Genomic DNA, 22,504 nt, shown 5'->3' on the forward strand with positions numbered 1-22,504 from the left:
TTCAATTCATTTGTTACTGTCTTTTCTTTTGTTGTGAATGACCATGAGATGACCTTTGCTCACTTTCAATCTGAATTACTACGTCATGAGATGCTACTTCAAAATCAACAACAGCAAACTCTCATACTAGAAGCTGTTTGTTTGCCTTACACCAACAAACCAAACCAAACCAACTTTCACTCTTAAAAACCCCCCAACAACTTCAGGAAGCCAAAGTTCCATTTTTCTCCAAGAAATAAATTTATGTCAATCCGCATCACACCAAGGAAATCCCACATTCAACGCATACTCAAGCCACAAGGTCACCATGCCAAATTTGTGGGAAGAGTAATCATAGGGCTTTGGAGTGCTATCACATAATGGATTATGCTTATCCAAGGTATGCATCCTCCAACATTGTTGGCTGCAATGGCCGCCCACACTAATGTAGAACTTGAAAATCAATACTGGTTGGCTGATCCTAGTGCCAACAATCAAACATCACTAATGCCCAACCCTTTGATGATGCATACATTGTGATTGTAGGCAATGGAGTAGGTTTGGATATACACAACATTGATTCTTCAATTATTCATTCAAATGCATCTTACTCTTTTTCTCAAAGATATACATTGCCCTTTTGCATATGCTAATTTGCTTGCAATATTATTATTAAGGATAATAATTGTTGGTTTGCTTTAACTAATAAAAGTTTCATTGTGAAGGAAAACTTGACCGGAATCATGCTGCTCCAGGGACCAAGTGAGAATGGGATGTACCATATTCCCTTGCACCGAAAGTCCATGAATAAATTGAAGGGGTTTGCAGCTCTTCTTTATGTTAAAACTACTAACATGGTTTGGCATCAAAGGCTGGGACATCCTTCAACATTTTTTTTCCAGCATCTCTTGTGTCACCAGCAACTTCCTCTTGTTAGGTCTTGTTGTAATAAGTCTCGAGTCTGGTGAGTGTTGTCAGCTTAGAAATCCAAGAAATTATATTTTTTCTAAGTTGAGTAGAATTTCTAGTAGTCCTTTAGAGATCATCCACTTAGATGTCTGGACTTCTTGTATTGCATCACTAAGTGGATGCAAGTTTTATGTACTGTTTATTGATGACTACAACCGACTCACTTGGTTGCGTCCCATTATGAATAAAAGTCATGTTTATTAATGTTTAGTTAAATTCAAATTGTTTGTTGAAAATTTGTTCTCCATTAAAATAAAATACCATGAATCTGCAATGGTGCAGAATAGTAGAATACTCCTCTTTTCAATTCAAACAAGTTTTAAGTCAACATGGGATGTTCCATAGACTAACATGTCCACATACCTATCAAATATAAGGAATTGCATAGAGGAAGTACAGACATATTGTGGAGATAGGTCTTCCTCTCTTAGGCCTATGGTGGTCAAACGTTAGGATTTTATGGGTCAGACCGATCGATTACTTAGGCCTTCACTACCAAAAAAAAAAAAAAAAAAAAAAAAGCCAAATTAGTGACGTTTTTCCAAACATCATTAAAGTACGGCATTTTGCTGTTCAAACGTCGTTATTCATAAATTAGTGACATTTGAATAGTGTTACTATTCACGCGTCACTATTCTCGCGTTAAAAGGTAATGTTTGAACAATATTACTATTCACGCATCACTATTGGGCGATGTTTGAACAGTGTTATTATTCACGCGCCACTATTGGGTGACGTTTGAACAATAATACTATTCACGTATCACTATTATGCGACATTTGAATAATGTTACTATTCACGCATCACTATTAGGCAGCGTTTCAACATTGTTGCTATTCATGCATCACTATTATGCGACGTTTGAACAGTATTACTATTCACATGTCACTATTCACAAGTTGAAATGTGTTGTTTGAACAGTGTGTTACTGTTCAAACGACACTAAGTAATTTTTGAAAATATTAGCACTCAATTTACATTTATAACAACCACACACACCTAAAAACTTCAAAATTTCTTCCTCCTTCACCAACACACATAAAAATATCTATACATCCTCAGCTGACTCGCAGGCTACCCTAGGGTAGATCAGGGGTGAAGGTAAAACACAACTATTAGAGACCAAACATCATTGGTTCAAAATGGTCGGTTTTACAACGTCACCTTATAAATTTTTTGTTCTTTTTTTTTTTTTTTTTTTTAATTTTATAAATGAAAAGATGACGTTTGAATAATGCGATGTCACATTTTAAAAGGTGACGTTGATATAGTGCAACGTCACATTTTATAAGGTGACGTTGCACTAAAGCGACATATGAATATATATAGTAACGTCACCTTATAAATGTCACTATATCCAATTTTACGACCCCTTACATTTTGACGTCGTTGAAGCGACGCTTTTCACGCATCACTACTTAAAAAAGTGACATTTATAAGGTCACAACACTATTCACGCATCACTATTTGGACCTTTTTTTTTTTTTTTGTAGTGCTTAGTGTAAAACGGGGGTATTACAACAGATCATGTAGTGGGCGAAACAGTAGCAACTTTGCCAGCAGTGATTCTTGCCAAAGACTTGGGGTTGCATAAAATTTAGCTAGAATATGTGATGCTTTACAAATAGTGAAGGTTTTGTAAAATGGAGGGAGAAGATGGAGTCATCATGGTCCGGCAGTCTGCTGCTGGAAGATGCCAAAGCTGAGAAACTAATTGTGCTGCTCATATGTATGTTTTTTCTTCCTTTTTTTTTGTAAATTGCCCATATGTATTTGAAACATTGTGTGGGATAACAATATATATCTGCTCCACCTATTCATTTTATTGACATGGGCCCATTGCCTTCTGGCTGATATTTTGTTGAATAGGACACAGTTATATATATATATATAGTGACTTTTGTTATCAAATTAATCTTGCACTATAACAAGACATTGCTTACGTACACTCAATCGAGAAGTTTCAACATTATTTTACTTTGTTAAGGTCATGATTTAGATTGAAAATATATTATTTTAAAAAGTTGTCGTATATTTAATTCATAACAGCAAAACAAGATTAGCTTTTATATAACATATCTAGCAAAGAAACTCATGTACTTAATTACTTATTCGGATTTGAAGTCCTATTAAAATGTATATATACACCGCCTATATATATATGGGGGGTTAAAACCTTGTTACTCTTAACAAAGAGAGTTAATTAGGTCAAGACCAACTTGGAAGCTTGTGATATTCTTGCCCACTGCATGCGCCACAGAGTGAGAGAGAGAGAGAGAGGAAACAAACAAACGAACTTATACAGCTCAACCAGGAATATTTAATAGTGGAAAGCATGCAAAGAAGAAAGAGTGCCAAGTGGGATATCCTTCTGCTTGTTGACCAGCTGTTGGCTGATAAAGACTTCCCTCTCCTGCCCTCGTTTTTTCTGCCTCGTTGAGATCAAAAAATCAAAAGGAAAATACTTCACCATCATCATCGGAAATTAGCGGTTTGGAGTTAAAGGTTTCGACAGCTGGTTGGCTGATAAAGACTTCCCACTCCTGCCCTAGTTTTTTCCGCCTCATTGATATCAAAAAATCGAAAGGAAAATACTTTGTCATCATCGGAAATTAGCGATTTAGAGTTAAGGGTTTCGACACATTTAATTAAATGAATTGAGCTGAAATTCATTTATATAGTCTTATAGATATATCTCAACACGATTCAAATCCGACATCAAACACGAATTATCATCCCTAGATGAATAAATATATAGCTAATTATGTACTCTATATATATAGAAACGCTCATGGGTGTCAAGTTTTATATTGACTAGTTCTTTTAAAATGATAGTATAGATATAATTAACCATTTTAATTTAAGAGAAAAAAGATTGTTACGCCTTAGTTGTGCATGACTTATAAAGACAAATGCTGATTTATATTATATGAGCAAACATTCATCAGAAGAAACCAATGACATCCGAATGGATTCCCTCACAACAAATCCTTCCAGCATTTGCAAATAGTTTATCTACATTAGAAGAAGCAAAATAGCTTTCGAATTCTTATATGGAAATTCTTCCTGGCCTTGTAAACATCGTATCTCTTTAGAAAGAGACTTAAAAATAGTTTTTGATGCCATTTAGACTTGCCCTCGAGGAAGGGAATGGAAAATCCGTCGTATATTACCTGCAGCTGTCATCCACAATTTATAACTAACTTCATTAAAGTCTCTGTCATCACGGAATGCTCAGAAAATTGCCAACTCAGTTTCACACTATGGGCAGCCTGATTCGGTGTGTTTTATGAGTTTAAAAGTGCGTTTAATACTAAAAAAGTTTGTTAGAAAATTAAAAAAAAAATTAAAATTAAAAACGCTTTTAAAGGTTAAAAAATCAAAATACACTTTTAACAAAAGCTTAAAAATGAAGTTTTTGCAACAAAAAAAAAAGCTTTATTTCTCAAACGCAATTTCATACCTGCATGCTCTAATTAGTTAGCTAAATGGGCTTGAAATCCATTTATTTACAATATCAATTTAATTAATTAACTTGATTATTTCTTATTTATTTAAGTTTTCAGAATAACATGTTTTAATGCTATATATCTTGGTTGTCTTTTCATTAAATTTGCTCCATTAATAGATTCACGATTGGAATTTGATTGTTATGGACAAGTACCCTAATCCTTAATTAACAAGCAGACCTATGGGTTTTTTTTTTTTTTTTTTTTGAGAGGCAGACCTATGTTATTAAACTGCCGAAAAAAAAAAACTGCCAAAAAAATACTGCTCAAATATAACTAGGGGCGAAACTACATGGTCCCTTGGCCGAGGGACCTCAGATGTCCGCCAAGGGGTCATGTTTTCCCAAAAATTAAAAAAAAAAATGTTTTAAAATTTTTTGAAAATTAGAATTTTATTCCTAAATTTTCTAATTTTGTCCCCTAAACTGCATTTACTCCTAAAATTTTTAATTTTGCCTCCCAAACTCCCAATGGTAGTTCCGCCCCTAAATATAACTAATGAAATATTTTTCGGTTCAAATGAACTAGAGAAGATCTAATTCCCATACATTTACATTTTCGTACATACACCCAAGTATGTTCAATAAATTGTCACCAAAGAATAGGTCAATCAGTTGGGGATCATGCCTCAAATGAACTGAAAAATATCTAATTTCCATACATTTACATCTTCATACATACGCCCAAGTATGTTCAATAAAGAGATATGTTTTTTTTCATTCTACCCACCATCTCTTCTCTCTTTGCAATTTTTTTTTTTTTTGAAAAAATCAAGATGACAAGGTAAAGAGTTGGTGGGGGAGATAGTAGGTAGAATGCATTGTAGTATTCCTCTTCAATAAATTGTCCCGAAATAGTAGGTCAATTGGATGGGGACTATACCTCATGAAGCGCGAATTCCTCTCCTTTTTTCTTTAGGTGGAACATGTTAAAAATCAAAATGTTTCGATAAATTGTAAAGGGTGAACATGTAATTTGATAAAAAAAAAGCAATGGCATTTTTCTATATATATATATATATATATATATATCACACGTATATAGCCACTAATAGTGGTTCTCCTTTCCTTCTCGCCTATAAAGTGTCCCGCAAACCATTTCTGCCTCTCTTCTGTGGAGGAAGAAAGCTGAGAAAACCCAAACCGATGGCTCTTAAACTCAATCTTTTCACCTCTCAACCTCCAAAGCTGCCTTCTTTGTTTCCCCAACCGAAGCCCAGCTTCAGATCTCCCAAGTTCTTCATGGCTTCCACCCTGAGCTCTGGCTCCAAGTGAGTGCTTATTCCTTCACCTTTTGAGCATCTACAGAGATTGTCAGGCATTCTTGTTCCCGGATTAACCAATGGATCTTTGTGTATTTTCGTGTTTTGGGGCTGTTTATGGATCTGGGTCTTTGTTTTCGTCCCCTGTAATTTTGAGTTGAGCTTGCATATGTTGTTTTCTTTTCTGTGATCTCATTGGCTTTGACGGTGAAATGATGTCTTTTTTATGTGGGTATTTTATCTTTCGGCTAATTTTGAATTACCTCATATGGGGTTTCCTTGTTTGTTTTTTTCTTAATGATTATTGGTGATCTTCAAGGTGTTTCTATATTTTTGCCCGTTTTCTCAAGTGATTGTTTTGTATTAGTCGCTAATTTGAATTCAATGAGATGCTTTTCATCTTCTTTAATTAGCTTTTGGTGATTTTCTAGGTGGTGTACGTATTTGATTAATCTCCCATTTGTTCTATTGTCGTAAACGTTGTTCTTGCATGTAGGACTTCTTCTTTCTTTATTTATTCTAGATTGAACTCATTGAGATGCATTATGACCGGAGAGAGCCCATTGAGATATATTTAGTTTGTTTAGATATTGGGATTTCAAGGGTAGGTCCTTCGATTTTATTGTTGGTTCTAATTGAATTTCATGAATCAATTATAAAATATATGGAATCTTACTTTATTTGTGGGAGGAATGATTCATGTGTGTACTGTATCTGGTAATTTCTCAATGCTTCTGCTTTAATCTTTGGAGATGGTTGTTCTGTCGGCTCAGCTTATTTTTCTCATGCACTTGATGATTCCATAATTCATTTTTTCTCAAAAAGAAAATGTTTTAAGTGCAACATTGATAAATAGTATTATTGTAAATGACGCTGCTTATTCTTCCTAGTGTTTGCTCGGTGGGGTCTCCAAAAGGATGCAGAATTTTTTTTCTTGCGTTTTTTAAGAGCTATTTTTCAAAAGCCACTCTGATGTTGCATTTTCCTAGAAGCCTCAAAAATTTGTCTGCCATTTTGTTAAATTCGTATCTAGGAATATTATCCTACCGAGAACGATGCACAATCAAATATGTACCTTTTAACTTTTATCTTTTTTTGTTTTTACCAGAAAATTTTTAAATACTTTTTCAAGACATTAGCTAATTGCATAACACTCTTCTATTTTCATTTTGTGTCGTTTGGTGGTTGGAATGATGCTCTTGCAGTACCTGGTCTCTATGTGATTAGTGAGTTTGATGTTTATGTTGTTATCCGGTTGTCTTTTTCACTTAGGTGGATGAAGGTGGTTTGGATATTTATTATTTAATTAATTTTATCAGTTGGTTGAATTCCTGTTTTCTTTTACATTAATTGCATGTTTCATATAATGAAACTATGAGTTTTCTTGTCTTTAGTGTTTTCTTTTCCCCCTTTTGGTTTCCTTGTGTTGACAGAAATGGTTTTGGTTGATTCATTGAATTTTTAGTTTATCCATGTTAATGCATGTATTGGCTGACTTATTCATCTTTGGTAGAAATTGTGTTGGAAATTTATGTTTTGTGAAAGCAAATTGTATACCTAAATTTCAAGTTTCCCCTGAAGAGTGGATTTAATTTTGAAGGAGTATATCTTGAGAAGTTGGCATTTTTTTTTTCTGTAAATCTATCTATATTTGTCTAATTCAATGGGTGCATGATTGTCCATCTGTTGTTTTCTCATGTTTTTGGCAGTGTTGGTGGTTTTGTCTTTAGTTGGAAGCATTATTGTTGCCGATGCTTGGACTTCGAGGGGTTTTCTTTTCTAGTTCTACTAAATACTACACGTTATTTAGTAGAACTAGAAAACAAACATCTTTGACATACATTACAGCTTGCAGCTGTAGGTCATGTTGTTGTAAGAAATGAGGAGGTCTTTGTCCATGTTTTTAAAATGGTTCTTGGACTTCAAATCATAGTTTATCTTTTGGCTGTTGGTTCATCTTTGTGTGTTATTTTTCAATTTTTATATTTTGCATATTTGTGCACATCTCATGACAGAACGTCTAAGGTTGGATATTTTTGGGTTGTTTTATTGATATAACTTTTGTATGTGTGTGCGTGTGCATGGGTGCGCAAGGGTGATTCATCTTTTGTCACCTCTCTTTTTTATAAATCCAATATATTCACAAACATACTTGTGGGTTAAAATGTTTCTTTTTTATTGCTTTTCAATTTGTTGGTGGTTTTAATATAATATACTGTGCATTTTCATCCATTTTCCTTTTCTGTTCAATAGATTTCACTATAAATCATAAATATTGGGTGGCATTATAATTTTCTGGTGACTGATTTTGTTTCTAGCTCTCTTATTTATGAGCAAACCTTTGATGGATCTTATGCTATAAATTATACCAAAATTATGCATTTTTAAGGGGTCTGACTAATTTCTCATTCAGATGATTTTCTTGTAGCCAAATATATATATTCGAGAATATTACTCTTGCATCACACCACTAGGTCCATGAATCAGGACCTCCCTTTCCTTTATTTGGTGCTCCATGAAAAATAAATTATTTATTGTGTTTGCGATTAACTAGTTTTTTATCCATTACTTTACACAGTCCATACTTAAAAAAAATTTGAACCTTGACACCCTTCGGTGAAAGTCGACCCATTTTTTCAATGAATCTACTCAGCCTTCATAGTTCTCTGTCATTGAAAACCCATTCCCTTTCCTTGTGATAGGCACAACCTGAACTTTTTTTCTGTTTTTGTGCTTGGACAATCTAATGCCAAATTCTTCATTTAATGCAGGGAGGTTGAGAATCAGAAGAAGCCTTTTATGCCTCCTCGGGAGGTGCATGTTCAGGTTACCCATTCCATGCCACCCCAAAAGATTGAGATCTTTAAGTCTTTGGAGGATTGGGCTGAAGAGAACATTTTGGTTCACCTGAAGCCAGTCGAGAAGTGTTGGCAACCACAGGATTATCTGCCGGACCCTGCCTCTGATGGATTTCATGATCAAGTCAAGGAATTAAGGCAGAGGGTAAAGGAGATTCCAGATGATTACTTTGTTGTTTTGGTTGGAGATATGATTACAGAAGAAGCCCTTCCAACTTATCAAACAATGCTTAATACCTTAGATGGAGTTCGGGATGAAACTGGAGCAAGCCCTTCTTCTTGGGCAGTTTGGACCAGGGCATGGACTGCTGAAGAGAACAGGCATGGGGACCTACTCAATAAGTATCTCTACCTCACTGGGCGAGTAGACATGAGGCAAATAGAGAAGACAATTCAGTATCTGATTGGGTCAGGAATGGTGAGATCCTTGCCATATAAATTGAAGTGTCTTGTCTCTAATTTTTTGCACGTGCATATATGCAAGCCCCACACATAGATGTTGAATTCATTTTCACATTTGGTGGCTGGACTCGTTGCATCTCATGTGGTTGTTGGATCCTTTGCAAAGGATTTCTGTGTTTGCGGTCTGCAGGAAGCCCATGTTTGAAACTTCTGATAGATCATGAACTTGTATTTATGCATTATTGCAGAAGGGTTTTCATACACAAACACAAGCATGCACAGTTTGAAGGACATTCAACTACACATATCTGTTTTCTTTTCTTCTTTGGTGTTCCATCTTGTGAAGGTTCATGAGTTTTTTCGATTTGTATATATAATTCATGCAATGGTTCCATAATTTGCCTTTCCACATCATATTTTTGAAGCAAAATATGAATCCTTTGTTCAATCTCCAAAATAATTGCTCTTGTAATTGGAGATCACCAAAAAAAATTAGTAATTGATCTTATCTGTTTAATAGTTTTTGTTTCCTTAAATCTTTCCTTTAATCCAACAGAATACCTGCTCGATCCTTGACTTTGATTTTCTTTATATTTTTCTAATAGGATCCTCGAACAGAAAATAGTCCCTACCTTGGTTTCATCTATACTTCTTTCCAAGAAAGGGCAACCTTTATCTCCCATGGGAACACTGCCAGGCATGCTAAGGAGCATGGTGACTTGAATTTGGCACAAATATGTGGCATAATCGCCTCAGATGAGAAGCGCCATGAAACTGCCTACACCAAGATAGTAGAAAAGCTATTTGAGATTGATCCTGATGGAACTGTCACGGCATTTGCCGACATGATGAGGAAGAAAATCTCCATGCCAGCCCACTTGATGTATGATGGCCGTGATGATAACCTTTTTGATCACTTTTCAGCTGTCGCACAGCGGCTAGGGGTCTACACTGCCAAGGACTATGCCGACATATTGGAGTTTTTGGTTGGCAGATGGAAAGTGGAGCAGCTGACTGGACTCTCGGCCGAGGGGCGAAAAGCACAAGACTATGTTTGTGGGTTAACCCCAAGAATTAGAAGGCTAGAGGAAAGAGCTCAAGGAAGGGCCAAACAAGCACCAGTTATTCCATTCAGTTGGATTTTTGATAGAAAAGTGAATCTCTAAGTGCAGTATGGAACAAAAAGGTCTACTCTCCTGCAATCATAAAGTAAGGTAGAAGTTTTCTGAGTTGCGTTTTGTTTCCAATTCCATTATAAGCATGCAGAGAATTTGTTGGGGAGTGACTTTGGTTGTAGATACAGTTTTTTTTCCTTGTGTGGTGTCATTAGATATGCTGATAGGAGCAGCTGAAGTTTTGATGTTGTGTTGTTTTTAGTGGTATCTTGTACCACTCTTTGTTCCTCCCTACTTTGTCTTGTCTTGTCATGTCGTCCATGTAAGAAAACGATCTTTTATGGCAATGTTGGTAACGATGGCAATCTCACGTAAAAGACATTTTCACTTTCAATTCATCTGTCATATCTCGTCAAGAACAATCTTACCAAGTCCTCATAGGCTACGTGGCTATCAGAATCCTAAATTAAACTTTCAAAAATACACGTCTTATAGTTTCAATTATAACAATTATATCCCATAGTTCTGGGAAAGATGCGGGCAGTAGAAGACCCCTTCTCCATCATGATTCATGGAGGAAAGATAACATACAAAAAATTAACAAGTCTAACATTAATGGTTCTTCATTTTTTTTTTTTTTTCTCGAACATTATCGATTGTGTAGGAAAATGGAGTTTTTAAAGCCAAGAAGAGTTTTTTTTTTTAATGTGTTTTGGTCATTTTTAAAGTAAAAAAGTCAAAAAAAAAAAAAAAGTATTTTAAAATTTTATACCAAACATATTAGAGCATTTTCAGCAGTTTTCTCGTCATTTTCTTATATTTAAGGCTTCAAACTACTTTTTGCTTCTTTATATCAAAATACATTCCAATAGCTTCCTTTAATCATTCCATATATCATTAAAATATATATATTTTTTAATTAATGAGAGACAAGAGAGAATTGTGAGAGGAGAGAGGAGAGAAGAGAGAATCATTTTTTTATATTTGAATAATCATAAAGATTGCAATAGTGAAACCCAAAACATTGGGTTCTACTGTACTGTAAGAAGTTTTTTGCGATTTTAGGAACATATTTTTTAAACTTAGGGAATAAACTCCCTTACAGAGAGTCTGCGAGGAATGCTCTTAACTTTTTGTTTGAAACAACTTTTTAAGTACTAAAAATATTTTTGAACCTTCCTATCACAATTTCAATCAAATCCTTAGATAAATAAAAAAGTCTTTGACGGTTGTGATCAGTCACCAGCTTTAATGGTTTGTGTTCCCTTGAACAAAAATGATCTTGTAATTAGAAGGCAACAATTTGAGAGACCATTTCTATCTGGTTCAGTAAATATTTAGTGAACACATTTTTTAAAAAAAAAAAAAAAAAAAAAAAAAAAAAGAACTACTCACTTTTTCTAAAGTACATATGTACCTCTCAACATTTTAGCTATTAGTTTTTACTATTTCAAGTAAAATTTTATTTATTTATCTATTTTTACTATTCCCAAAAAGAAGAGAACAATATTGATTTTTTTTTTTTTTTTTTTTTTATTAATTGTAAGTTATGCATTGTTAAGTTACCGTGCTCATAATAGCTAGTCAAATCTTTAGCAAGTGTCTAGATGAATGTAGAGGTTTTTTTTGGTATTTTTTGATATAGCTATTTTGGCTAGTCCAACAGATTGCTAAATTCTTCTACATGTCAATGATTCGTTTTTTTCACAGAGCAAGTAAAAACTTCAAGCCAACGAATTTGCTCAGAAGAATCAGCAGCTTTTAATCTGCAAGAAAAGTCTTGAGATATCCATGGCCCCTGTTAGCTGAATCATAAAGGAACTTCTTAGTTGAGCAATTGGCTGATGTTAAGCTGACACAGAATGAAAGTCAACATAAGCCTACACAGATGCCACAACAAGCCGACCGTTTCACCTACTTAAGCTGTTTTATTTGATCATTGAGATTAGTTAAGGTGGTTGAACTCCAAAACCAACTTCAAACTCACCTACTTTCCCTCCACTTCTGTTATCTGTCTTCCCCCTCTCTATAAATTCCTACACCCTTCTCTCCCCAAAACATCATCAAACACTCAAATCCAAGTTCCCCCTCAGCTTTCTTCTCAACACCTTAAATTTCTTTCCCTTTTCCCCAACTCCAATGGCGCTCTTTTCGCGTTGTGCTCGTGTTGTTCCGATACTGGCCATAGCTGTGTTCTTCATTAGTATTCCAGTTTATGGCCAGATCAGCACTCCATGCAGTTCTTCAATGATTTCCAGCTTCACTCCTTGCCTGAACTTTTTGACAAATAGTACTGCAAATGGTACCTCACCAAGTGCTGACTGCTGCAACGCTCTGAAATCCCTCACAAGTGGTAGCATGGGCTGTTTGTGCCTCATTGTTACTGGAAACGTTCCCTTCCAAATACCCATCAATCGATCCTTGGCCATTTCTCTCCCTCGTGCCTGTAACTTGCCTGGTGTTCCCCTCCAATGCAAAGGTACAACCTTTGTACAACATACTCATTTGTGGTATTCTTTTATGAAACTATAGACATACTAATGCAAGTTTTTTGTACTTCTGCAGCCGCTGGTGCACCTATTCCTGCTCCAGGTACCTTTCCTACTTTGAACCATCATTATTTCTACTTCAGGGGCCAGAGCTTAGCAAGATATATATATATAGCTCTGAACTGAATTTTCTCTCGTTTCTTTTTTCAAATTTTGAGTCCACTTAACATGTTTGAAATTGATTTGCAGGTCCGGTCTCGCTAGGCCCATCACCTTCTTCCGAACTTTCTCCTTCTCCTAGTCCTAAAGGTATATGCAAGGAGTAACGCTATTTAGTAAACTGTATATATAATGGTTTGAGTTTTGGTGCTACTTATCCTTGATACTAATGTCATATTAATTTGTTTTCTTGAGCAGCTTCTTCTGTCCCTGAACCCACAACACCTGCTCAGGCACCAGAATCTGACACGACACCAACTTTAACTCCACCATCTCCGACAGTTGATTCCGGCGCTCCGACTGCAACTACAGGCAGCCGCCCAGTTCTGACCCCATCAGCTGCCATGCGCTCTCACACTCTCTCACCATCTCTTCTGCTACTTATGTTAGGATTTGTTGCTTTGAAGTACTGCTAGGTTATTGTCTTCCCAGTATGTGTATGAGCTTATACATTGCTCTGATCATTGAGAGCAACATTGTGTGATTATTTATTTATTTGAGAGTGCATTCTTTGTAATACATATATGTGTATGTATCAGAGGAAATAAAGATTTGATTGTTTAAAGAGACTTTTGGCAAGCGGTTTGGTGAATACTGAATACCAGTCCAAATGGTTATATCTAAGTTGTCTGAAAACATATGCCAAAATACATTCGTCTTAAAGCCAACTTCTCTACTTCCCTGCTGCAGAAAGGCAGAGAAGTAGAGCTACTGACTAATATGCCAAAATACATTCTTCTTAAAGTCCATGTGCAAAGATGAGTTTTAGAGGACTTGCTTCCTTCAGGCTTACTTGGTCATCGGCCTTTCTGCTCAGTGTTTTAGCCCCTTCGGTTCGAAGTCAAAAGCTATGGAGGCTACTCTATGCAGGGGATAGACCTTGAGCAGTGCTTCAGTCAAAGAAATGGCTCCATTACCATTGTTGGATACTTGCTGCAAAGCGCTAATCAGATGGTGATGTAAAAGTATTGATTAAATGATTAAATTTACCTCTTTTTATCAGCTTAAACTTTTAGAATAAATGGTAATTTAACATAGTATTAGAGTAAAGGTTTTGAGTTCGAATTTTGTATCCATTAATTCACCTCATGTTTCAATTAAATATTTCACGTATTGAATGTAAGTAAGAGTGTTAAAGTATTGATAAATTTATCCTGTATCAACTTAAGTTTTTGAAATAAATGGTGAATTAAATGGTCCAAGCTAGACACAACTCTTTTGCTTTCTGGTAGCATCATTCCCTCCATTAAGCACCCGCTTTCTTTACCATTTTCAAACTGTTACATGGCTGCAACTGCATTGACTCTTTGTCAAGGTAATGCCTCTTTCTTAACCCCTTCCCTCCTCATTTCAAGACAAACCCAAAATGCACATAATTACACGGTTTACACCTTTATCTCCTTTCTTCTTCTATATAATAAGTTTTGAAAAGAGGGGCCACAAGGCCAAGACATTTTGTGTGCCAAATTCTGCAGCAATTATTGGCTCTTCATGGTTGTTTCCCGACATACCAAGCATCTACCCGACCGCCCAAATTCGAGACTGTAGACTTGGGCCTAGCAATAGAACCCAGACCTCAAACCCCGACGAGCCGAGCAAACCAACTAGCCGAACGCACGGAAGACGAAGGGAGATGTGGTGCTGAGGATAATCACTTAACTTTGCCACCTCATTCCAATTGTCCCGTTATACCCAGCAAAGAATCAGCAATGCCCTTAGCCAACCAATGGAAATGAGCACGTGGCACTACACAACGCCCGGTAACAATCGCAATCGGCCAAGAAGCATGTAAAGAATTCGGCGCCACTACTCTGCCGGGACAAGCGACACCTGACAGAGACCGTACATCACTAGAGGACATAAATCGAGTGTCATGCGAGTGGTTTAAATAACCTATTCCTTCTTTTCTTTGCAAAAAATGTGTTTGAGCCAACTAGCTGAAAAGACATCATTGTCTTTGGCCGAATAAGAGCAAAGAGAAAGAATAGTAAAAGAGCAAGAGCAAGAACGTTTCTCAGAAATGGGGCTAAAAGGGTCCCGGTCAAAACAGTCAATAACTAAGAAATGGATGTAAATAACTCAAAAACCAAAGGGCATTCACGGCAATCCTGGCCCTTTATTAACAGAAACTCTCCCGCCACTCAACCATTCATATAACTGCTTACCAAGTTGATCACTCTGAGACTTCCCTAAAGATTTCCATAACCCCCCATCAACCATGATCGCCACCGCCCCGCTTCCACTCATTGCTCTCGTCCTTGCCTCTGTGGTCCTCCTCGTCGCCTCTGCCGCAGCCCCACCACCAGGGCCACCACAACCGCCACCGCCACCGCCTTCGAGCTGCACAGAGGAGCTTGTTCTGTTCTCGCCATGCCTGCCCTACATCTCGTCTCCGCCCAACAACCTCTCAGCCACACCCTCCGATGGGTGCTGCCACGCCTTCTCCTCAGCTCTGAACTCTAGCAGCAATGGCGTTTGCCTCTGTTACCTCGTCCAGCAGCCCTCAATCCTCGGGTTTCCGGTCAATGGCACAAGAGTGCTCTCTCTTTCTTCGGTATGTCCACTGCCGAGAGATGGCAATTCGACGAAGAAGGGATCTTTGGGGTCGCTTTGCTCAGGTTCGAAAATCCGAACACAGTTCTTGGTATCTTGAATCTTGATCTTTTCTTGGTTTAACTTGGATAGAGATGAAATTTTCATGGTGGGTTTTGCAACTGCGTTTCTTTTCTATGTGCTTTTATCTTTTTCCTGAGAAGAAAATCAATCACAAGATTAGATTATATTGGAATTTTCTTTACAATGTACATGTAATGGACTAATGGGATTATTTTTCCTTTCTTATTATATAATAATCAAACAGGGTCGCCAGCATTGCCTCCTCTCCGGAGCCCAGCAAGCTCAGGGCTTACCCATCCATCTGGTTCAGGTATCTGGCCTAACAACTGCTCTCTTTACTATTTTCCAATTTTCATTTCCCTTAATTCATAGTTTATTTTTTGAATCACCAATATGTTGCCACACGAGGTTTCATAATTATATAATCCTTCTCAAACTTTTTATCTTAGCATCGCTCGTCTATTTTTGACACAGTTCATGAATCCAACATAAAATTAATGAGTTACGGTTGAAGAATTTGACTCTTTATTAAATGGGTTGAGTTAAGATTAACTTATATAATCTTATACTCATGCCTCAATATGATCCGAATCCGATACACGACATTTAAGATTAAAAATTTTTGACACAACCGTAATTCCAACACGAAATTAGTTGTTGTAGTTGAGAAATCTTACCCGTTTAATTAAATTGATCGGGTTATGATTAACCTAAATAATTTTATACCTATATCTCGACTCAGCTTGAGCGCAATACACAAACATGCCGCTAGCAATCAGAAATTAGTTTTCAGAGTGAATCATTAGTACTTATTTCATTCTGGGATGGTCTAATTTCACAAAAGAGTCAAAAAGGAACTGCAGGGCATATGTGGCATATGTGGCAATGTTAGTCTTATCGTGCAGTTTATTAACATCATAACCAACATATCAGCATAGATTGATCAATGATCACACACTGTAATCATGGCAAAACTGGCTTATCCTTAAATCCCAAATGTATAATTAGAAACAGAGGTTTATATATAAGACAGGAGCATCAGTGGCTAATGGAAGCATGGTCTGGTCTCTGAGCCCTGAAATTTGGAATCGCTTTATTGCAGGGTCTAATAATGTTGCATCCCCACAAGAACCTAAGAAGAATTCATCTGCAACGCCATGCTCGTCACCAGGGTGTGCTAAGAAGAAACCACAGAAAACAGGGAACTCATCAGTAGAACCGGCTACAGCTTCATCAGCCTCCAAACAAGTTTACAGCAGCAACAGTTGGCTTCCACCCGGCATACTGATTTTCTTTGTTTCTATCTCCACTCATCTATACTCATCAAACACCTTATGATTACCTTTTTCCGCAGCCATTGGCATATTGGGATTGTAGACAGAAGCTCCTCTAATTTCCTTTACCCAGTATCCAGCATATCAATCAAATTAGCATAAGTACTTTTTAATCAAATTTCATGACATATGCAAATCTAAACCAAATGATGGTTGCTGTTTCAACATCCAACTGTATGTGGACCGTAGCTTCATGGGATACAAAAAGCAAGATATGTTTCAACCTAATATTAATTGAATGATGTATACAACACCTTATCTGTGAAGATATAAACTACTCAAAAAAAACACACACACACACACACATGCCAGTTGCTTTATATCGCTAGATGTTGATCAAAGTTACTTCCAACCATCAGACCATTCAGCCTCATCTGTAACAGGTTTAGGATAATCTTCTTTCCAAGAATCTTGACTCCTTTCACCTTCTTGAGGGGGTGGAGTGTTTTCTTCATCACAGTTCAAGTAATCACCTTGTGTGCAGTCCTCATCAACAAATTCCTGCCTATCAGGGAGAGAACAACCCTGATAAGACTTGTTGTCTACACAATGCCATAAGAGCTTGCTCCAGTACCGGTCCTGCCCAAAAAATTGCAAATAACTGGGCCTTAGCAAAGCAAACTTACTCTTGGCTTTTTTGGTATGAAAGCTCGATGTATTCTATTACTTCATGAAATGAATAAATGAAATGAATAACACAATACTAAGAATTTATTTTAACACAACACATTGTCTTAATCATAGCTAACTGTTTGACATGCTCATGAATACCTTTCTGTTAACTATCCTCATTCCTATTCTACCAAAAGAAATCCTGATTTCTCCATTGCTTTTGTCAAACACACACACAAACACTGGAACCTTTTTATTTTCATTCCAAGATCTCATTTAGAAAGTTTTAGGAAGTTAAGTTCTAATTATCACCACAAAAAGTACAGGAGGATCGCAAGAAGATATCTAAAAAAAGTCATTTCCGAGTTCATTGCTAGAAGGTGCTGCAAAAGACAAAGGAGCCAGTTATGTAAGCAGCAAATATACAAGATTATGATATTCATGTAATTGTCAAGTTGAATTTAGTACGACCAGATTTTCCACACTGTAATGAATACTTGAAACGAGAAAAGAAATAGAAAGCAATAAATAAAGTGAAAAAACTAGTAAGTTCCAGTACCAAACATTTTTCAACACACACACAGATAAGAATTTCAGAATGAAACTTCTTACAAGGTTCTTACAAAAATTCAGTAACCCTCGTTCAATTCACATATCACTTATAAATAATGTTGAATGTGATGCAAGTTTCAGAGAATGCACCCAGATGGGAATTCCAGGCTGATAATTGCAGGTAATATTCCAGATGAAACTCCATTGAGCCTCTCAATACATATAGTACTCGAACAATCTCAAAAAGATGATGCTAGTTTTGTTAATTGAACTTAGCACCTGCACAATGAGTATCAGATCCAACTAGACAATAGTAAATTTCATAAGCACCCACCTACACTGTATAAGCAACTCTCTACTATACTATTCCTATCAAAAGATATATAAAATTTAATGCTCCTACTTTTCTCCCTGAGACGCCCCAAAAACATGTCTAATTTCAAAAGTAGTTCTTACTTCTTCAATTTTCTATATAACCTTAAAAATCGGGCCACCTCAAATATTAAGTAAATTAAACTTTAGGAAGATTATCAATTTTTTTTTCATCAATACTGAAGTCATTTCAAACTGACATCTATTTTGGGACGGAGGGAGTACATATTTCTGTGTGTTCGGAATCTGGATCTCATGAAGACACAATCTTTTAGAGGACATTGTTCTCATCAGGTTTTGTTCAGCAATGTGTGGGCCTCTTTATATTTGTCTCAATTAATCTTAAATAACAGCTAGCAAGAGAAAAAGCATTACCTTGGTGATGATGTGCGGATTCCCAATTATAACTAGCAAAGATATAGCACGGGTAGTAGCCACATTAAACCTTCTTGGATTGCTCAAAAATCCCAAGCAATACTTCTTGTCAAATTCATTGTGTTTGATCGTCGACCGGACAGTAGATACAATAATGACTTGCCTCTCTTGTCCTTGAAATTGTTCAACACTTCCAACCTTGATATCAGGCATCTCCAAACCTTCAAGGGCTTTCTTTATTTTCAGCACTTGCTGCCTATAAGGCGTTATTACCCCAATATCTTCCTCACTGAGATCCCCACTAGAAGTCAGTCGCCTTATGACCTCGACTACCTTGCTTGCCTCGATTCGGTTAAACCATGATGGATTATTTCCTTCCCTCTCATCACAACCTTGGATACCCAAGAAAAGAACAGGAAACTCCTTGTTAGGAAGGAGATTCACAGTATCCACAAAGGAACTTGTGTCATCTTTACATGCAATTAATTCTCCATTATAGAACAGCATCGAAGGTAGATAAAGAATTTCCGGGTGACATCTATAGTTTCTAACCAATTTTGTTACATAATTTTCATCCCCATTGTAGTAAAAGTCAGATTCAAACAATCTTTCCAAGTATGATTTCCCCATTCCAAAAGTTTCTGCTTCTTTGGAGTATATTACTGGCCCTAACTGCCTCGGGTCTCCAGCAAGAACAACAACTGTATTTTTTTGACAGAGTTTGGATATAGGAATCATGGTTTCTGGTTCTGAAGCTTGGCCAACCTCATCCAAGAAAATATGAGAGAAGTGTCCTCGCCTAATACCTTCTGCATGAAGAAGAGAGGCACTCATATAAGTTGATATGAAGATCCTATATCGCATGACGGCACCACGTGGAGGACACTTGAAGATATGATCATCAAAGAAGCAGAAGCGGATTATATTAGGTGAGACATCATCATATGGACGGGAAGATGCGTTGAGCCTGAATATTTCAGTCTCTCGAACTTCAACAGCTTTTTCACTGAGGAGTTTCTCTAGAATGTGGTCTGCTGCACTATTTGAAGGTGCGCACACAAGTATCCGAGCATCCTTTCGAGTTGTGTAGAGCTGAAGGATTGCTTCTACTACTGTCATAGTCTTACCCGTACCTGGAGGCCCGTGAATCACATAAGGCGGGGCTCCTTTGCAGCCAAGGATCATTTCAATCGAACACATCTGCTCTGGATTGAGATTACAAGATATAGGCACCAGTGGAGTGGTTTCAATGAGCCTCCTGTTAAAGGACTCAGACGGAAATAGGAACTCTATTGCTAATTCATCTGTAGCTTCAATGGCTAGATATAACCTTCTCATGTTAATTCGATTATATGAAAACTGAACATTATAGAGATTCCCATCTTTATGGTGCAAGTGCATCTCTGGAGCAAACATCAGATATACTTCATCAGCCTCAACACGGTGGATATAACCCTGTGCAACAACGTATTCAATTTTGGTTATAAAAAATAAAAAATAAAAGCTCCAGGATTCTAAATATTCACTCAAGTAAAAAACAAAGCCAATAGTAGATAACAATCAATTCATGCATGTGTGTATGTCATTTTTTTACATAGAAGAAATACATGAGCGAAATGAGAACTATTCATGTTGGATTGTTAACTGCCTAACACAGAACACATCCAAGGAGGCAAGAAACCTCCAATTATGTTCTAATGTTTTAAAAAACATGATGATGATAGTTTCATCCAAACGTAAAATGAAATTCTTATCAAACAGATGGGATAGGCTACTAAGAGCATCCAACTAGGCCAAACTCCAACCAAATCTCCTTATATGAACAAGGTATGTGATAAGAATGATTTGCTATGTTTTATTCAACAGAATCTTAACAGCCCCTTTGGTAAATCACAACAGCTCAGTAGTTATTACTCTTAAATGTTATAGCAACTAGTATGACACGTTAATTATAGCTAGAATTTGGAACCTTTCAAGCTGAAACTTCTAACCATTACCATTGATAACAAATAAAGTACCATGAGCAATTAGACACAAACCTGATATTTACGAGCCGTGTCATTTCCATTCTCACAGGCAAGCTTGGCAAGAATAAAATCCCCTTGGACAAGTGAAGGCCTTTTCTCAGCCAGGCCAGGGACCTCAAGAGACAAATATCGATTTCCCCTCTTTCTCATAGGGACACATTCCATGTCATGACTTCTCATGTCTTTCTGAAGCCAAAATTCACCAATTTTAGCACAAAATGAAAACAGGAATCTCATTCAATCATTATTACCATTTTTTTGTTCACAAATAAGAAGTTACCTCCAGTTGTATTTCTTCCATGATCACTAATTTTTCGAAGAAAGAAGAGTAATTCTCCATCGTAAGACCTTCTTGGACAACATCAGGTATCTGCTTGCTCTCAAGTAATTCTCTTATCTTCTCTGGAATGTCATATCGAGGAAGTCTGTTTTTGAAAACTCGGTCTGTGGCCTTCGCAGGACGCACGCCCGTAACAAACGCACTATTGTCAACAAACTGCGTCTTCCTTCTGCCTCTTGAATATGGCTTTCTAGAAACCAAAGACTGTGAAATCTTATCATCAACCATAAGAAAAACCACTCGTTCTATCCTTTCACTCTCCACATCAAAGTACACAACTGAAGTGTGCAAGCCAATTTCCTTTGGTTCGCAAGAGAACCATATGGTCAAAGTCTCCCCTGGCTGAATTGTCCTGTCCTCCAAGGAGAAAAAGTCTACATAGCCGCTGGTGGTTTCATTTGCTGATGGAGGCTTCATTAGAGAAAGTTTGAAAGAGTTCTCAGGATTCGAGGCGAAAATTGTAACAGACCAGAGATTCACTGCATCACCAGTAGTGTTCTTGATAGTAACCGAATCTGCAGCAGTTTCTCCTACGGCTGCTGATTGAGGCTTTCCCTCCACAAAAGCAAATGGGGCAGAAATAACAATAGGACCCTCTTCAATTGTGTTGTAACTACACACAGATTTGTCATCCGCATAATCAATAAAACCGATTTCTCCTTTGTCTCCAATGGTAGAGCATTCATCATCCGACTTATCACCCCACTTGTCACCAAAGGAATCCATCACTAAGCAGAGACTAAAATGAAAACACTAAATATATGAGCTTCAATACTACTCAGAAATTCCCAAGAAAGAAAGCAAATCCATGAAAAAAAAAGAAAAAGTACACAGATTGCTTCTAAAAAGTAAAATAAATAAACACCCAATCACTGAAGCGACATAGGCAACAAATGAAAAAATGCAATTTGGGAAACCAACATTCTGAAGCACCATAAACTAAAGAGAATCAAGTATTACAGCATTGCAGTATTGCATCAAAGCACACAATGACGGTTACATCCAGTAAGACAGTATAACAAACAGTCCACGGGCATTCCTTCTCTCATGTTCCGCTAACCAAACATCAATGCCCACAGGCCACAACCAATATATGAATTAAAACCCCACAACAACGTTGTCAACCACAAAAGCGCACACAGACAGACACACTAAAAATGTACTAAAGTAACCAAAAAAAATATATATATATATATATATAATAAAATATTGCTAAAAAATGCAGAGGCAAAATGCAGGGTTAGGTAAGAGACAACCGCGAAGGAGATGACTAGAAAAGCTTCTGAAAGAGAGAGAAGCCACCTTCGATCAAAGCTCAATCTAAACCCATAAAGCAAGAAAGAAACAGGGCTCAAACGCTGATTAAAAAAGATACCCACAAAAAGAAAAAGAAACTTGGTGACATTTTCATTATTGGGATTATGCTTTTACAAAAAAACAAAAAACAAAAACAAAAAAAAATGGCAATGGTATTT

General features: G+C 36.8%; 4 protein-coding genes across 6 annotated transcripts; 3 read left to right on the forward strand and 1 right to left on the reverse strand.

Moving 5' to 3' along the window:
* Window positions 1–5,506: 5,506 nt before the first annotated feature.
* LOC132177089 (stearoyl-[acyl-carrier-protein] 9-desaturase, chloroplastic-like) lies at window positions 5,507–10,487 on the forward strand. The gene is given in 4 exon segments (XM_059589305.1): window positions 5,507–5,727; window positions 8,490–8,994; window positions 9,584–10,090; window positions 10,092–10,487. Coding segments are annotated over 4 exon segments (1,182 nt in total). The 5' UTR covers window positions 5,507–5,602; the 3' UTR covers window positions 10,137–10,487.
* Window positions 10,488–12,054: 1,567 nt separating this feature from the next.
* Window positions 12,055–13,339, forward strand: LOC132179599 (non-specific lipid transfer protein GPI-anchored 20). The gene is made up of 4 exons (XM_059592339.1): window positions 12,055–12,572; window positions 12,659–12,685; window positions 12,832–12,891; window positions 13,000–13,339. The coding sequence occupies exons 1-4, from the start codon at window positions 12,233–12,235 to the stop codon at window positions 13,215–13,217; spliced, it is 645 nt and encodes a 214-aa protein (XP_059448322.1). The 5' UTR covers window positions 12,055–12,232; the 3' UTR covers window positions 13,218–13,339.
* Window positions 13,340–15,019: 1,680 nt separating this feature from the next.
* LOC132178243 (non-specific lipid transfer protein GPI-anchored 25) lies at window positions 15,020–16,761 on the forward strand. Its single transcript, XM_059590691.1, has 3 exons — window positions 15,020–15,419; window positions 15,662–15,727; window positions 16,520–16,761. Exons 1-3 carry the CDS (start codon window positions 15,020–15,022, stop codon window positions 16,753–16,755), a joined length of 702 nt encoding a protein of 233 aa, XP_059446674.1. The 3' UTR covers window positions 16,756–16,761.
* Window positions 16,762–16,771: 10 nt separating this feature from the next.
* Window positions 16,772–22,426, reverse strand: LOC132178964 (probable RNA helicase SDE3). 3 transcript variants are annotated; one of them, XM_059591558.1, is made up of 5 exons: window positions 22,286–22,426; window positions 20,970–21,768; window positions 20,702–20,875; window positions 18,663–20,117; window positions 16,772–17,330 (listed from the first exon to the last, which is right to left on the reverse strand). In XM_059591558.1, exons 2-5 carry the CDS (start codon window positions 21,753–21,755, stop codon window positions 17,094–17,096), a joined length of 2,652 nt encoding a protein of 883 aa, XP_059447541.1. In that variant the 5' UTR covers window positions 21,756–21,768; window positions 22,286–22,426; the 3' UTR covers window positions 16,772–17,093. The 3 variants fall into 3 exon arrangements, with proteins under 3 accessions (XP_059447541.1, XP_059447542.1, XP_059447540.1); XM_059591559.1 differs by having other exon boundaries at window positions 22,332–22,418; XM_059591557.1 differs by lacking the exon at window positions 22,286–22,426 and adding an exon at window positions 21,990–22,233.
* Between the last annotated feature and the right edge of the window lie 78 nt (window positions 22,427–22,504).

This window comes from Corylus avellana, chromosome ca4 (genome assembly GCF_901000735.1).
Source record: "Corylus avellana chromosome ca4, CavTom2PMs-1.0".
Lineage (NCBI taxonomy): Eukaryota > Viridiplantae > Streptophyta > Magnoliopsida > Fagales > Betulaceae > Corylus > Corylus avellana.